The sequence below is a fragment of the Phoenix dactylifera genome, chromosome 9, assembly GCF_009389715.1.
Source record: "Phoenix dactylifera cultivar Barhee BC4 chromosome 9, palm_55x_up_171113_PBpolish2nd_filt_p, whole genome shotgun sequence".
Lineage (NCBI taxonomy): Eukaryota > Viridiplantae > Streptophyta > Magnoliopsida > Arecales > Arecaceae > Phoenix > Phoenix dactylifera.
In genome coordinates, this window is record NC_052400.1 from 15,781,418 (window position 1) to 15,799,539 (window position 18,122).

The 18,122-nt window shown below is 37.8% G+C and overlaps 1 protein-coding gene across 3 annotated transcripts in view; it reads right to left on the reverse strand.

Annotated features, from left to right (window-relative positions):
- LOC103700360 (VPS35 endosomal protein-sorting factor-like) overlaps positions 1 to 18,122 on the reverse strand; it is a 46,434-nt gene that overhangs the window by 14,676 nt on the left and 13,636 nt on the right. For all 3 annotated transcript variants that reach the window (XM_026802139.2, XM_008782335.4, XM_008782462.4), the window contains 6 exons: positions 16,955 to 17,124; positions 10,460 to 10,626; positions 4,898 to 5,083; positions 4,704 to 4,793; positions 2,847 to 2,927; positions 475 to 618 (listed from right to left, as the gene is read on the reverse strand). In XM_026802139.2, the coding sequence (XP_026657940.1) occupies positions 475 to 618; positions 2,847 to 2,927; positions 4,704 to 4,793; positions 4,898 to 5,083; positions 10,460 to 10,626; positions 16,955 to 17,124 (838 nt within the window). The remainder of the gene's footprint in view (positions 1 to 474; positions 619 to 2,846; positions 2,928 to 4,703; positions 4,794 to 4,897; positions 5,084 to 10,459; positions 10,627 to 16,954; positions 17,125 to 18,122) is intronic.

An 18,122-nucleotide genomic window follows, 5' to 3' on the forward strand; every position in this document is an offset into this window, starting at 1 on the left:
ACAAATGGGTTAGAACATTTTTAATAATGCTTGATGTGGAAAGTAGTTTTGTGAAACATTGTTCCAGCATTCCTTGTGTAATTAAAAAATATGCAAGGTCATCAATGATTACGCTTATTATCACATTCCATCACACAATATCTTCTGCAATTACTTAAGTTTAGAAAGTAAATCTTATTTGGATTCATGTAATTTTTCTTTTTACTAAGTATAGGCATTATTATAAAGGTTTTGAGTCAGAAGCCATCATGCATCCAGCCTGAACACTCACTCTCAACACGAGATTGAAAATGGAATGAATGGCAAACCAAATCCAATCCATAGCACCATGTTGATATGCCATTTTAATAAACTGCATCAAGATGTTCACAATAGAGAACCAATAGACATTTACATGGCCATTTATCAGAAGTATAACTGTTTCAAACTAAAAGAAAGATATGTTACAAGAATATATTTCAGAAAGTAAATTACCAAAGCAAAAGCATCTTCCAATGCATCAAAGTGATCGACAAGTTTAACAAGAACAGACTGCAGACTCTCCAATTCATTTTCATCAGCTCTTTTGATTTTTGCTCGCTTCAAAATGCCATCGAAAATGACAGATAGATAGTAGTCCTGAAAATATTTTTTTTAAAAAAATCAATAGTAAAGACAAAAAGTCAAAAAGTAGCTTAAACTTGTACACCTATAACAACAGCCTAATCCTCATACTCTTATGATCAACCACAAATGGAATCTATATACTAACCTCAGCTTACATGAAAATAAATGCTACACTACATATCCACCGCAAGGGACCAAAACTAGCAAATGTCATGGACATGCATTTCCTCCGCAAGGTAGCTTGACATGCAAGAACAAAGTATGAGATGTGATTATGAGGATAATTTGTTGACCAAGCTGGTTTATAAGGATATAATCATTCAATACAAGGTACGAGGCGTATCGGTCGCTTACCGGGCTGGTTTGAATCGGTACCAAACCGGCGAACAGAGAGGCACGGAAGGGAAAAAAAAAAGAGTCCGCGGGTGCGCACACGCCCGCATTAGATGCCACAGAGTGGCTTTAAAGGCCCCGCGCGGGCACGGTTCCCACCGCACGCCCCCGCGGGTGCGCTGCCCAGCGTGGGGTACCGCGCGCGGGCGCGCTGCCCCGATACAAACCGGGCTTGTACTATGCGAACCGGTCTGGTTTGCACCAGTATCGTGGATTTACCGCTCAATTTCGGCTCCGAAGGAGCTGAAACAGTTTTCCACAGCCAAACTAGACCGGTTAGGGACTAGACCAGTCTGGTACGACCTAAACCGGCCGGTACGGGCCGGTTCAGCACACCATGATTCAATATAACCACAAAACAACATGTCATATCCCATCCATACAGGATGACTTTGTCCATCACACAAACAATTCAATTTACCGAATACTTTATCATATTCTAGGATAAAGGACTCTCCAAGGAATCATTAAATGCATTCTAACTTCTAACTCTTTGAGATTCCAATTTTCCATCCTTAGTGAAGTTTTTATGCTAAAATCAATACATTTGACTAAAAGATAGCGATGTGAGATTTGTTTCTTAGGGCTTACAGTAGGGACTGATAGCCCAAAACCAATTCCGAAATCAATCCAAGTTTAGGCCAACAATCCATAGATTCCATACATTACCGGGTAAGTTTAGGGAAGAGTTCATATAGTTAAAGACGACTAAGTATCACAGATTCAAGCCCAATAACCTGATTATAAGAAATAACTTTACCTTTATATATAATATGATAGATAAATGCACTCAATATAATTATAAATAAACAATGCCTACGCTGACAAAGAGATCAAGGACTGAATCTCTAATGAAATGAAACATATTTCATGCTCATGAAATTACCCAATTGATGTCTCCCGTCATTCCTCATGCAGCAGACAACACTGCAGCAGGAAACCCCTACAGCATGCAAGCAAATGTGTGACCACCACATGGTGCTGACTTCTAACCTGAGACTGTCATCAAAAGCCTGGTCCACACCCGCTAGTGGAACTCCTCTCTTAACTGTCGCACTCTAGTCGTCATACCATATCTTAACCTGACACACAACACATGCCTTGCCCCTGCCCCACACAATGCGGTGATACGCTTGACCAGCCCATCACAAACTGTCTGAAGACACCCTACCTGCCGCCCAACACCCACTGGCTTTACAAGTTCCGCTCTACCCTGAAAGTTTTCCAGGTTGCCAGATGTACATAGGAAAAGGTCATCCTATGTCTATGCGAAACCCAAAAAGGTGGGACAAGGCTCGATGGCTGGGATCTAAAAGTAAATCCTATCCAGAATAATATGCAATCAGCTTACATACTTCTCCAATGTTTAGACAAGAATAGAGATCCACCAGGTTAAGAATACAAACAAGAGACAATGCTAGACCTGTTAATTTGTTAATCATACCAAAGCAAGAATAAATTGCGATGCTTGCATTTATTACACTTAAAAAGCATGTTCCATTATAGAGCATAGTTCATTGAACCAAAATTTTACAGTCAGTTATTCTCAGAATAACTTCTAGCCTAATAAAAATTGGCCCAGTTTGTGAATAAACTTTATCAGGCAAGACCTTGCCCATGATGGGAAAACTTTGCCCAAGTCTTAATCAATACCACAAATGAAAGATAATAATCAACAAGGCCACTCATATGAAAAGACTCGTTGAGCAGTAGACCTTTAAAGAAGGAAAAGCCACAAACCAGAAGAAAATAAAAGCTGAACTAAATACAATAAAGAAACCAATAACCAAAAGAAAAGGCAGATAAGAACATTGTGACAGGACGAAAAGTGAAGGTTTCAAGACTACCATTGAATATTGAAGGATGATGTCTAAATAAGCATCTGCTACTATCAAGTACTCGTTAAGGTTATTGTATTGAGAAATCACCTGCATTTAGTGATAAAGCATTAAGCAAATACATAGCAGAGACAATGGGAAATGATTAAATAAGATTAAACAAACATTTACATAACTAAACAAGGAAAAAAGGTTACTTTGATGTAGCTTGATCATCATCTCATAATATATATATATATATATATATATATATATATATATATATATATATATATATATATATATATATATTCATCATATCAATCTCAAAAAGATGCAAATAAATCAAGCATGCATCCATATCTAACAGCAAATACAAGTTTGGTAATCAATTTCAAAACACATTATCAGGTTAGTTGTTCAATCACTAGAATCTGTTCATCAGTAACATAAAATTATAAAATATCAATAAACGTTACCTTCTGGTATGCCTCAAACTCTGTCAGAAGTGCGATAATGTTATAATTGTAAGCAGCGCATAAATTGGTGGAAACTAAATGCCAAGACACCTCAGTGTCATGGATTAATGTTTGGAATTTGAACTAGTAGAAACTTTAGTGATACTCGGAGAATTTTCCAGTAGCAGTAAGCCAGTAACAAAGATATCAGCAATTATCTACCCGAACAATGATGAACTTCTAGAACTGGTAAGGAAAGGCAGAAAAAATAGGATGTTTAAAAGCAGTGTCCAGCTCGAAGGCTCACCTCATCACAAGCTTCAAGGCAAAGCTCTCAATAGACATGTTGAGGCTCATGAGAGAGGCTATATTTAGTATCGCATTGCATCACATAAAGAAGCTCATGTAAGGAAAGCAACTTGTACCTCATCCTATGACTCTCTTTCCGAGGCAAATTATCAGAATTTGATCATTTTGTAGGGGGAAGGGATATTCTTCTATTTACCACTGAATGATGTCTTCATGTGTAACCAAATGCCAAGCTTAGTTATGGTATAATAAATAAATAAATCTCTGTACACTTTAACTATACAAGAAACACTTGACAGTTAAACCTTCACAAAATGTTGTCACATGAAGCAATCATATCTTATTATCTTGCTTTTCGACATGATGTTTCTTAGTTTATTATCATTTATTTCACAAATGCAAAAACAAAACAAAAAAAAAACATCTTACACCTCAGACTGTGAAGCTTAAGCTTCTCCACATTTAACAGTCTGAATGCCTCTCCTCTTATGCCAATGTGTTACTGTTTCATTAAACTTAATAACACCAGACTATAAAGACAGCTAGAGCTAGTTGAATATGGAATTTATATATAGTGGGATCAAAAGAGTAGAACGTACCATCAATTCAAGTCCTGCATGAAATAATATCATAATCTGCATTTTTTCTAATATTATGAAAAGCTCCATAATGCAGTCAATCGAAAAAGGAAATTGAATTCTAAACCAGTGTTTCTCTTGCTAACAATAAATTGGCAAAAGTACATATCAAAAACAAAAACTTTGACCAAAAGTACTACAAAATATTGCTTAGCTTAGGAAACTATCTGCTTTCCAGAATGGATACCAGCACAGCAGAATATTCATGACTGGATCTCCAAATACTATTTCCTAAGCAACATACATTGTGATCATACTTCATCATGAAGGTTCATTACTTAATTGTAAATAACTTACACTACAATGAAGAATCTGTTGAAAAAATGTACATAAAGAAAAATTAGAAAAAATAAAAAGTTGTGTTGTGAATCATTAACTATTAAATATAACAATCAATAATTGCTAGAATAATCTCCCCATACAGAAGAGGATATGTAACCGAAAAACAGAAAAAATGTCCTTAATTAGGATATCCAAAATACCTGGATAACTTTGTCCAATACAGGTCCGGCAGAAGGGACAGGGGGATGACTCTCACATAATTTATTTCCTAGCAGCCTGTAATTGAAATGCTGCACACTGACAGTCAAGAATAAATACAAAAGAGCAGCAGAAGGCAAATTGGGAATTGCATGATCTGTCATGTATGGCAGTATAGTCCTCATAGAAGATGTACCTGATCAAGTGAGATATCTATAGTTTTCTCAAAAAGCTCTGCAATCTCCAAAGCATTGTTGCTGACCACCTCAGCTGGAAGTTGTTTGAGCAGACAATGCAAAATAACTGAAATACATGGGATATTCCAGGTTGATTGTAATAGATTCCCCCCAATTCCAAACTTCGAAATGAGATTACCAGATTTCTATATTAAATACAACGGAAACAATGTCAATTTTATGTCAACTTACAGTAGAAACATTTGGAAATGAGATCAAAACAGAATAGATGCATGCATACCAGGAAGAAGGATCGTGTATGAACATTACATGGAACCAACTCAACCAAGGTCTGCCGAACCTATACCACGACCCGTACCAGTACGCAGACGGATCGGTACCGTACCAAACCGGTACCATACCGACATACGGTACACTTGGGTGTGCCGGTTCCAGCCCATTTTTTTTTGAAGTTTTTCAAGTAGATTTAATTGATAATTAATCTTTTTGAACTTTTTCAATGATTTTAAGTCTAATTTGATATTTTTTTAATATTTGTTTGATAATTTTTTTTATATTTCTATGATTCGTGTTTAACCTAAATGATGCATTTTATTGTTTTAAAATGATATAAATCATAAAATGATTAGTGAGATGTTGCATGCTATAAGAAGTAACATGAAATATTCTCAAATCTAGTAAGGTAAAAATATAAAATAATACAATCAATTATATATAATTAAAGTACAATCTACATACCAATATCTAAAGTCTCATCGAATAGCGGTGCCTCTCGTAGATATCCAAATCATTAGCATAGTTAGGAGGCACATCAACCAATCTCTCTAACCAAACGACATTGTAGTCTTGTATGTTCATCCCATAAGGAACGCGCTCCGGATTATAAGCACTCTCGGATCTCTCGCTGAAGCTCTGGCTTTAAGGTGTCCTCTGGTGGATAAAACGGCTGTGAAGGAGCCCATCCGAATAAGCCGACAGCAAAATTCGACCTATAAGATGCTTCGGGCTGCGTAGGATACTAGCCACTGGAAGATGCCTCAGACACACTATATCCACATCTGTATCCGTATGGGTCATAGGCTGCCTGTGGCTGCGGATAATAGGATTCAGTATACGACTCGGAACCTAATATGTCTATGGATCCTACTCCATGTGCGAAGTCATCTATAGTTGCATCGTGTCTTGAATGACCTCGAGAAATTCGTCTTCTATATGCAATCAGATCCTCGCGAGCTCCACCAGATTGTGTATCGTGGTCCCTATCCTGTGTAGCATACGTAAACTGAAACTCGCCGGTGAATCGAATACCACCCTGCGGCTGTGTCTCATAAACGGCGGTCTCATATCATCCACTCTCTCTCTGACCAGCAGATCCATGACCCCAGAACTGCTGCTTTTGGTCTCTGAATCTGAGTGAACTAACTTTTCTTCGACACTCCATTAGGGCTGCAGATGCCTTTTGTTTTTTTGGTATGCTGGGCAACTATCTTCTTACTCTTCGTGCTACTACCCTTTGTGCCTTCTCTGCCTGGCTATGTTAGGAAGATATATATCGCCCTTCTGATCAAGTTGACTGCATAGCGCAGTGGCCTCATCTAAGCATCTTCAATTATATCTCTGAAAGGATGTCTCGAACAAGAAGTCATGTGGGACCGGCTCTTTCCTATGGTTGTGGCTGATCAGCTAGAAGTATGCGTGAAATATTGCTCTCTGCCCATTGCCCTGCATTGACCCTAGCCTCGCTGGCTACGAAACTGGCCAGTCATGGAGGCGATCCTTGCTCATCAAGCTCCAGCTCCTACTGGCCCACAAGTCATCCGATTATAGGATCATCCTCATCATCAACAAAAGCAATAGTAATCGGATCTGTCTTTAGCTCCACTTCCTCTTGCATGCACTTCAGCCTCGACCTCAGATTGTAGTGAACATATACAAGGTCGTTGAAGTGCTTGTGTCAAACAGTTTCTTTGCTTGCTGTGAATAAGGGTGAAGGTGGACCAGTTGTACTTACAACCACTCAAGAAGACCGTCTAGAAGAGAAACCGGATATTTAACCGCTTAAGATTTTTTTGCAGACAAACCAAAATGAATCCACCATTCAGCTACAAAAATATTGAAAAAAATTATATATAAGATAGCACTATATGGTAACTATTTAACACCAAGTAAATATCCTCCTGATGTGTAATATACCTAGATTCATTTTTTTTTTACTTACGACAAATGCCAAGACTCCAAAGCTGTCGATGCCCTCTCTAAATATTTTGGCCTGTAACAAAAATCGTATTGTAATATGTTAATAATTGAATATAGCAGTTAACTTACGCATGTTACTTAAGTTAACTTACCCCTTCTAGATATAGAGCCACAACTTTTGGATCAGGCTCCATCTTATATATCACATTATGCAGAGTGGCCAGAAGTTTGTCATCCATATCGATTCCATCTACAGTGTACTGAAATCGAGAATTCAGGTAGTATATTGCAGATAAAGTTTGTTATTATCTTAGTAAAATTATACAAGCACATGAGTAATCTAACTTTCAATATTCTTGCTTACCTACTAGATGCAAATCCCTACTCATCTGGTAGTCCCATCGCCGCTCAATAATATCGATGTATTCCTGAGCATACGTTGGATCTGCCTCCATGATCTGAATCTTTTTCCTTTCCCTCATGTGATAGAAGCTCATCTAGGGATACCTCTCGCTGTCCACGGTCCGAAGCACTTCATACAATGATCTGATAGCCTTCACCATCATAGTGGCCCGCTGCCAAAATGTCTGCTACGTCACCAAATCCTCGACAATACTTTCTTTAGTGTCGGCCCTCGCATATCAAATTTTTTTTTACTTAGAAATGAGAAACATCTGACATAGAATTACTTTCTTCTCAAGAAGGCTATCAAGTGCAACGTAGTTGGGCAAGACATATGGATCTAAATCAGCATCGTGTCAACTTTCTGCTGCTTCGAATCTCTTTTGGGAAAGGCATATGGCATGAATTGCTACTCCTGGTGGAATCTCTCTGCATGACTTCTTTTTGCTACCAAAAGCCTCCAACATGGAATGCCGTACCGGTCCGGTCCTAGACCGGTACCGGAACCACTTAAAAACCGGTATTTTTCGATTTTTTAGCCGAACCGGCCGGTACAGGTGCGTACCGGCCGGTTCGGAGCCCGTACCGGCCAGTTCGGAGCCCGTACCGGCCGGTTCGCACCGGTACGGTTTTTTTTTAGAACCACAGCGCTTCGCGCTGTGGTTTTTGAAACCACCGGTACCGGCCGGTACGTACCGGACCGGACCAATACCGTACCGGTCCGGCCGGCCACCGGTACACCGACCGGTACCGGTACGGCGGACCTTGGCCTCCAACATAGATGCAATACAGCCACCGCCTCTACTGACGGCCTTCTTGACTGAGGTCCTTCCGAACTTTAGATTTATCCTGTTGCTCGTAGAACCGAAGCCCGACTCGTAGTATGAGGGCCCAAATCGAGCTCTATGCCGGGCCACCTCATCCTGCAGCCATTGATCATTCATACTCGCCTGCATGGTAGCTTGAATTTGTGCCTCCTCGTCATTTGGAGCGGACGCCTCCTCTGACTTTCTGAAGTGATAAAAATGTGGCTCTGCCGCTCGACGGTCCACCTCCGCTTTCTTGGAAACCCTCTCCTTCGCTGCTCTGAAATCAGCGACGTACTTCTTTATTAAACTGTTGAACCTCCTGTGGACATTTTTGGCATATAAATACGTCGGAATAACCACCAGCCAAGTGTTGTTTCAATCTGGTTACCCCTCCTCTCTTGAACTCTATGTTGTACTATTGCACTTTCAATGGTGCCGACCTGAGAGCATTTGCCTATGATCCCAACCAATGTCACGCTATAGCTCCTTTTTTCTTCATAGCTCCATTATCCTTGCAGGTTTATCAACTACGTCATTTTATCAATTATTTAAAAATAACAAAATTTTGTTATGATGAAGATAATTTTTTTACATCAGAAAATATATATAATTTATCTAATACATAATATTATATTTTTATAATTTTTATTTATATATTTTTAATATTTTTAAATTTAAAAATATGTTTAAAATATCATAAATTCAAAAAAAAATATGTTTTTTACTTCAGAAATTACTTCTGAATTATGTAATCTGTACTACTAATGTTTCATAATTTTTGATATTATTTATATATTTTTATTTTTTAAAATTTAAAAATAATTTTTAAATATTAATATTTTAAAAAATAATTTCAGCTCAGATCCATGTAGAACCCAACAATGAATACTACATATATTTTTCTAGGTCCTCGGACATACATCAAAAGCTACTTATTGCTCAATTTTTTTAAAATTTAGGTCTAGACCACTGAGAGCATGATCGCATCAAAACTTGAATAAATTAATATTAAATTTTTACTAGAGAGTGGCTTGCAAGCTTCTAAATACACTTGTAATTTTATATTTTTTAAAAAATATATTATATGCATATTCTATTTTTTAATCTGCAAATGTATTTTTAATTTTTAGATATTATATATAATCTGAAAATTAAAAATTTTTATATCATCGTGTAGATCATGCATAGATCTACAACATATAATAAAATCAAAACCAAATAAAAAATTTGGCATGATCTTCTCTTATTTTGCAAATTTTGAACTATTTTTTCAAGCCCCCAAAAAATTGAGGAAATGGAATAAGGGAGAAGAAGCACACCTTATTTAGGCTTATATCTTCCTTCAATCGTGCTGAACCAGTGTGATTTTCGCTGTGAGAAGGAAAAAGCCGGAGAGCTTAAAAGCGATGTTGGAAAGGCCTTCTCGAGCCTTCCCAACATCTTTTAATCAGCAAACAAAGGAAAGGGGAGGGGACCGTTTCAAAACCGGGTCAACTCGGTGTGAACAGGGCGGTTTGGTCCAGTTCGGCCTTCTTTACATTGAACAGTAGAATAGTGGCATACAGACCATATAGTCGAACACTATAAATTATCAGTACCCTGACGTTCACCGCACTCTGAAGGAGACCATGGTTTTCTTTATATCAAATATTTTAAAAACCACATTCAACTCATATATTGTAAATTCAAAGACTCCTCAGACCAATACAGTGCCAAACATTTCTGATGAAATTACATTAAAGCATCATTGGGTTCACTGGAAATATTATCAAATATAGTTTCACCATTAAGTGATGGTTATTTATTGACAGGAATTTCATTGAATTCACCACAAACATGAACAAGCATATTTTTTTCTCTGATACCATTTCTAGAGCTAATGCACAAAAGTTGAGTACACGGGTGAAGATATTCAAGATCCCAGAAAAGAACAATAGAGCAACTTGAAAACCAAACTCTCAAAGATATTAGCAATTGTCAGTGCCAGAGAACAAATTAACATCTCAATGAAAGAGAGCAATTACAAATAAAAAGTTGGCACAGTAAACTTAATAATATAGACTTTGATCAAGTTCATTTGGTATACAGGTCATTGAGTTAAATAATTACAATAGTCACAACCGAAAATAATTCAAACAATTTTCCAATGCTAACCTGATAACCATCCATAAAGATGCACTTCATGATCCACTCAATTGCAGGTTCCATTAAGCTTATTAGCATTTTCTTATTCTTGTAATAATGGCTGTTAAATGTTTCTTTATCCACAATAATACGTTGCAGTAGAATTCCGATATTACTAAGGGACATGATCAAATATCCTGTCGAGAAGAATGTTATGAGCAAGTGATCAAAAGAATATGTAAAAAAGTGTGTAGGTTAATGCTATCCAGTACAAAATTGAAAAGCCACAAGATAGAGAAAATATACAATTTTCAATCAGAAAATCTAAAAAGTTAAATGAACACTTCAATGTGGTCTCCAGAACAATTTTTGCGTAAGTACATAAATATGCATGTATCGAGATAAGACTTATATTTATGAAAGATTCTAACCATTTCAAGCATCACGAAGATGAGATGCACATATATCTGTTGTATCATTCATTTACAATGTTATTTGCATATTGTGGTACCTAGAAAATGGCCTATTTAGATACGTTCAATAAACAAAAAACAATTTGGTAACCAGAGTTGTTCACTTTTTTAACTGGTATGTTATGTAAGGAAAAACGATTTCACTTTTCTGCTTGTACAAAGTATTCAGGTGAAAGAAGTAACCTGCCTCAAGAATTCAACAAATTCATCAAGTATCATCGGATAGTTTTGCATATAAAACAAAAAGGAGACATTTATATAAAACAAATATTCTTTAATGTGGTAACAATCAAATGCACTCACTGCATTTGTTACAGGGTCATCTGTAAGATGGTTGAAACTTGAAACCCTTTCTTGCCAAGACATCCATGCAATATTACAACTCTTAACAACTTCTAGAGCTAATTGAACTTGTAAGTATGAAAATATGGTATCAGGCACCATCTATCCTTAATCTAAATACTTTAGATCTATTTCTGCTGCACTGCCTGATTAAAAGGACACACCAGATCAAGTAATGTTATGCAATCTAAAACACCTCTTGAACTTGGTGGCTAGATTTGATTTATGCTATACTCAAGGTACATTTTCTAATGATGTGGTCCAAACCCTGCACTGAATATCTCCATGATGTGGATAATAAGAGGAGGGCTTCTGAGTATTTCTTCCCAGACAAAATCATGAAACTTTCTAATGTGTTTCACATGCTCAAGAAACATTACACCTAATACAATATATGAAATAACCTAATTAGGAAGGAGCATCAATCACCTCAAAAAATTTTCTTATAGAAGTTTGTAAAATCAAGACAGCTTACAATTAGCAAGGCTGATTGCACCCCACTGCAACAATTCCCACGTTTTTTTCTTTTCTTTGTGCCCCTATAGGTGACTAGATTTCCCAAAAGAGCAATTCATAAGCCTAAAGCAAATCCCATTTTTCAGTAATAAGTAAACCAGCAAAATCTATCCCAAAATGATATATGCGTTAAGATGGCATAAGAAGCACACTGATCACTACAGAGAGAGCAAAAGGTTTGATAATAGCCTCCTAGCAAGGTCTTTTAGGAGAAATCATGCCCAGACTCAAGACCCTAACAACATATGTCCAGTCTAGTAGAAGTCACCTAGACCATTTTGCCCATAACGGCATAACATGTTGACATTGTCTGAGATCCTTCATTAACTGACATGTTATCAAGTCCAAAATGATGATAGGGATTAGTAAGATACTCATGAGGCCTTTGTCTCAAATTTTCAGTGCATGATTTAGGTCAAAGGCAACTTTCACTGATTTTATATACTTTCTATTAAGATATTCTTCAAACATCAAGAAGTGAATTACTAGCCATTGCCTTCCCTTTTACTCACAATCGAAGAAGATGTGCTACATCTGGAAGTGTAACTGTGATCTCTCTGTGAACTGTATGAATTGTATTAGTCTTCTTTTACCTCTCACAAAGCACTGAGAATCTGAGATTAAACAATGCATTTTTCACATCTAGCTGATACAGCTTCCAAATAATTTGCAGCGACAAAGATTGGGATTCCAAATGAATTCAGCTTGCCCACAGGTATAAATATCTCTAGTCAATCAAATTAAAGAGTTAAGTGCAGTCTTTTGCAACTAACCCCACTTTTATTTCTATATTCTATTCCTTTTAAGTTTTAACTTTGTGAAAGACATTATTTTGTATCCTATGGTTTTCTTAATTTATTAGCTTTTCCATTTGAGCAATGTGACCATTTCTTATGGTCTATGGATCATTTTACCCTAGATTAGAAAATGCCTCTTTAAAGTTTGGCATATGTTGAGTACTTGAGCTTGGTGTCATTCAACTAGTCAATAAAGAAAGCAATCGGACCGCTTTCTTGACTAAGGACGGCACCAATAGCGACACTAGAAGCATCACAATCAACTTTGAAGACTAGATCAAAGTTTGGAAGTGCTAATACTAGTATTTTAGAAATCCTCTTCTTCAATTTTTCAAAGCTCCACTGTGCTTTGTCAGTCCATCGAAATTGATCTCCCTTCATGCACAGCAATAGAACTGAAATTCTTGATGATATATCGTTGATAAAAAGAAGCTCCGCCACAAAAACTTCTCACCTCATGCAACATCTTGGGCGTGGGCCAGCTGGTGATAGTGTCAACTTTGCTAGGATCCGCTTTAATACCTTGGCTTGACATAACAAATCCGAGGAATACCAACTTGTCTATGAGAAATTGACACTTCAAGTTAGCGAACAACTTTTGCTCTCTTAAGGCTTGAAACACCTGTCGAAAATGTGTCAAGTGCTCTTCCTTCACCTTGCTGTAGACAAATCTCTCAATGAATGGCTTGAAGACTTGATTCATGAGATGCATGAGTGTGCTTTGAGCGTTGGAGAGAGTAAAAGCATGACAATCTACTTGTACATGTCGTCTTAGGTCTTAAAGATAGTTTTCCACTCATTACCTGGGCATAGTCAAATCCGATGATCGCCACTTCGGAAGATCAATCTTGGAGAAAATAACTGAGCCATGCAGTTGATCGAACAAATCATCAAATTGAGGGATGGGAAATCGGTAATTGATTGTAATCTTGTTAACAACTCGATTATCGATGCACATGCGCCATGATCCATCCTTAGGTACTAGCAATGCTGGCACGGGGCACGAACTAATGCTTTCCTGGACTAGCCCTTTCTCCATGAGCTCTTTCACTTGATACTGAAGTTCTTTCTGCTCCTTAGGACTCATACAATAAGCAAGTTTGTTGAGGATGACAACATCAGGTACAAGGTCGATGCATTGTTGGATATCACGCATGGAGGCAGTCCGGCTGGGATCTCATCAGGTACAACATCAGCAAATTCTTTTGGACTCCTCGTCCTAGGCGCATACGAGGCAATTGGATGGGATCCATCTTCAAGGGTACTAGGATGATCTTCATGCCATCCTTATCAAAGGTATAAGTATTCTTGAAGCCGTCATAAATAGTTTTGTGATCAAACTGCCATGGATTCCCTAACAATATATGACGGGCATCCATAGGAATAACATTGCATCATGTCTCATCTTGATATCATTTTTCGATGGAGAATTGGACCAAACAATGCTTTGTTACCTTTACTTCATTGCCTTCCCTAGCCACTGCAACTTTTAGGGACTAAAGTGATCTTCGGTAGGCAATTTCAGCTTATCAACCATCGGCATTGTAATGACGTTCTCACAACTAGCTCCGTCTATGATGACGTTGCATATCTTGCCTCATGAAATGCACTTAGTATGGAAGATATTGTGGCATAACCAATATTCTTCATCAACTACCACGATCGTATTCAGGCAGCGGCGGACCATCAAGGCTTCACCTTGATCGGCATGCACTTAGCTCTTCCTCGCTCGGGCCTTCCTCGTCCCACTTACTGGCTAATCTCTTCCTTCTCTTTTGCGCATGATTCTTCTTTCACCAAAAAGACAAGCTTTCTATTTGGGCAATCAACCCTTGGCACGTGAAACACTTGTGATGGTTGGAGATGACGGTGCTGGAACGAATGGGGTTGTTGAGGATGTCCTTGTCCCTATTTTAAGGTGGTTGGAAAGTGCTGGGTTTGAAGGATGCCGATATCTTTGACACAAAACTCCTCCAATTCGACAATTCATCTCTATACCTTGGAGCGCAAATTACTTGTTATTAGTTGTTGCTTCTCGATTTCTGTTGCCAATCATATCACGTCGTTTAGCATCCAATAGGGTTGGAGTTGCACGACTTACTACTCAATTTTTGGCTTCAATCCTCCAAGACATCGTGCTATAGCTTGCTCTTCGAGCTCCTTAATATCGCACGTCATGAGAAGTTGCACGAATTCCATGGTATACTCTTGTACGATCATGTCGCACTGCCTAAGATTGTGGAGCTTAAGGAATTTATTCTGGTGATAATCTTCAGGTAGGAACTTATGTTTAAGTTCACGATGCATCTTGTTCCACATTCGGATCCTGCCGCCTACTTCATGCTCACATCGTCGTTTCAAATTGTTCCACCAAACTGATACGTACTTCTTAAGCTTGATGGCAACTAACTTCACACATCGATCATCGGGAACTTTATTAAGCTTGAAGACTCGTTCAACTGTGTGGAGCCAATCAACGAACTCGCCAGATTGCAAGTGTCCTTGAAAGTCAAAGATGTCTATTTTGATAATTGTTCCACCAAACTGATACGTACTTCTTAAGCTTGATGGCAACTAACTTCACACATCGATCATCGGGAACTTTATTAAGCTTGAAGACTCGTTCAACTGTGTGGAGCCAATCAACGAACTCGCCAGATTGCAAGTGTCCTTGAAAGTCAAAGATGTCTATTTTGATACCGAAGTCATGATGGTTACAATGTAGTCTTCGTTCACGTTGGTGCCGAGTATCTTCTTTGCTCGATGGAGATGTTTCTTTGTTGCTTAATGGATTGAAATCTTCCACTTCTTTATTGGGACACTTGCTTTCATCATCAAAGGGCTCTCTATCAGAGTAGTGATTGGAATCATGGCGATGTCGGTATTCACATTGCTCTTCTTGTTGATGAAGCTGCTGATTTCCTTATCGAAGTTGTTCAAGCTGGCGGCACAATTCATCTAATTCCATATCTCGCAACTTTTGCTCGCTTTCAACATGCTCTTCAACGTCGCAATAGTGGGGCGGCATATTAGAACTGCTCTCTAATACCAACTAACGCTAGGGAGATGCTGAACTTGGGCAGAAAAACTAGGAAGAAAGATATATCGATACAACCAATTGTCGCGAGGTTTAAGCACATTTGACACAAGCGGACGGTAGTTGGAAGAAGAGCAGATGTGGATCACTCTCTTCCAAGGCCGAAACACCATCTTGGCTCGCCACTCCAAGAGTACAGCTCTCATCTGCTCACTCACAAACCCTAGAAATCCACCACAAGGGAGAAGAGAGAGAACACAAAGAAAACAAGGGAATAATAATTCTCACAATAGAATCTCCACTAACCAATATCTCAAGTATCTCTAGTATGATTACAAGAGAGAGCCCTAATAGGGTATTGAGAACTAGTACAAGGAGACTCTTTTCTTCAACCTTCCAACTGGGATTCCAAATCCTATTCTAACTTGAAAAACCCTAACTACTAACTTTTCTAATAACATCAAAAGTTTTCAAAAAGAAAATTCACAAAAATCAAACTAACATCAAACTTTTCTAACGAGACTAAACTCATATTGGGTTCCAAGACCCGTGCGGTTGGAACCCGCAACCCGTGCAGCCGGGACCTGCAACCTGCACGGTTAGGACATGTGTCGTAGGCGCACCGGCGGTCAAAGAGCAACCTCAACATGTGTTGGTTGTCCACCTAAATTAGATTAAAGGGGGGAGAGGGAAGAAAAGCATCACTTGTTGAAGAGAAAAATCCATGGACAAAAAATACTTAAGGGATGTCGGATCTTCCTATAAGAATATGGAAGGTTGTCTTATGTTTGCTTGAATCCAAAGAAATCTCTTGTTGCTTTTAGTGAAGACTCTTGTCCTTCAGATATGTTTGCAATTTTTCTAGTTCAGAAATGCATAAAACTATATTGTCATGTTTAAAACAGACAAAAGTGATAGGACATCTTGACTACCATTCACAGTGCCTCGATAAAGACTGGTGGGAACCAATATGATCTTTCAAGACCAGCAGCTTTCTCCTTGAGGTTTAATTTCCTTCATATAATTACACCACAAGTTCCAGCGAAGTGATTTCCATCCAAACAAACTGTTTATAGAGTGTGAGGTGATAACACTTGGATGTCATTCTAGTCATACAAAAGTAAGCAATAGACAGTTTGGACATAGACAAAAAATCAGAATTTCTACTAGGCTCATGGCTCAATGATTAAGTACCAGAGAAGCATGATGATTTCTTTATGTGCATTGACCGAGGTATGGCAATATAAATTCATATCTCAATGTATTATGCATTTGGGAACAAAAATGTAGGGGCTTAAATCTTAATATTTCATTGCATTCAACTGCCACATAGTATTCATGAATATGCTTTTTATCTTACCTATGTCTATTGGATGCAGTGTTCTTGCACAGTGGGCCATATAAAGATGACAAAAGGCAGATGCAAGTGGATCTGCCACCCCTCTCATCATCATAGCCAAGCGCTGAAGATTTAACAAAAAATTGTCTCCCAGGAAGCGCCAGCAGCGTAAAATGGCAAGTTCCAAGTATCTGGGACACCATTTAAATTATAAGCACGCTATAAGTCCTTTCAATAATACAAAGGTTACAAATATGATAAAGCACTTATATATGACAAAGTTTGCATAAATTTAGACTCAGAAGCAAGAGAGAAATCCTAATGGCATCATATTACACCTGTCATATTAGTATCTAAGTAAAATCTTGGGGAACCAGGTATAATGGTCCTGATTACAAAACTAACATCCTCTGGACTTGAAAATATAAAGCAGAAAGTTAACAGGAGAGCTACATGACCAATACATTTTGGAATTGCACTAAGTGCATGATTGAAATTATAAAATATCCAAGCATTTCAATAATCAAAAACAAATATCTTCGGTGTCTAAATGTATCTAAAACACAGTGATGTCCAAAATTAGCTTATTTTCTTTCTAAGTGTCTGGAACTCAACTTATAAATTTTGACAGTTGGATAACAGGTTACAAGGTGAACCAATAACATGCACCATCTGATTGCCACATAATCCAGTCATTAATCAGTGATTAAGGGGTCAATATAACTTAGATTACAACAAGAGTTACTGAAATATCTTATATTACCGAAATCTTGGAATGTGATGACCATATGACAGCATGATTATACCTGTCATATTTCATATAATCAACATGATGCTTCGTCTCGTAGATAAGTGAGAAAAGAGGGGATAATAACCCATACTTCATCAAGGATGATAACCCAATCCTCTTCCCATTATCTTCTTTCAAGATCCTATTTCTGTTGTTTCCTTCACAAAGGCTTTGTTTACATGGAATGAAATAGGATCAACAAAGACTCTCTGTTGACTTCTCAGCATTTCAAATTATTTATCTTAACACTCACTTTCCTTTCATATTTTTTTTCTCTTTCACAAAAAAGCCTAAGTCCAATCAGTAACTTATTTGTATTTCTCATCCTTTCATTATTTGTCCCATTAGATCATCAGGTTCTGCACCTTAAAATGGAAATTCTAGCATCAGATGACACGA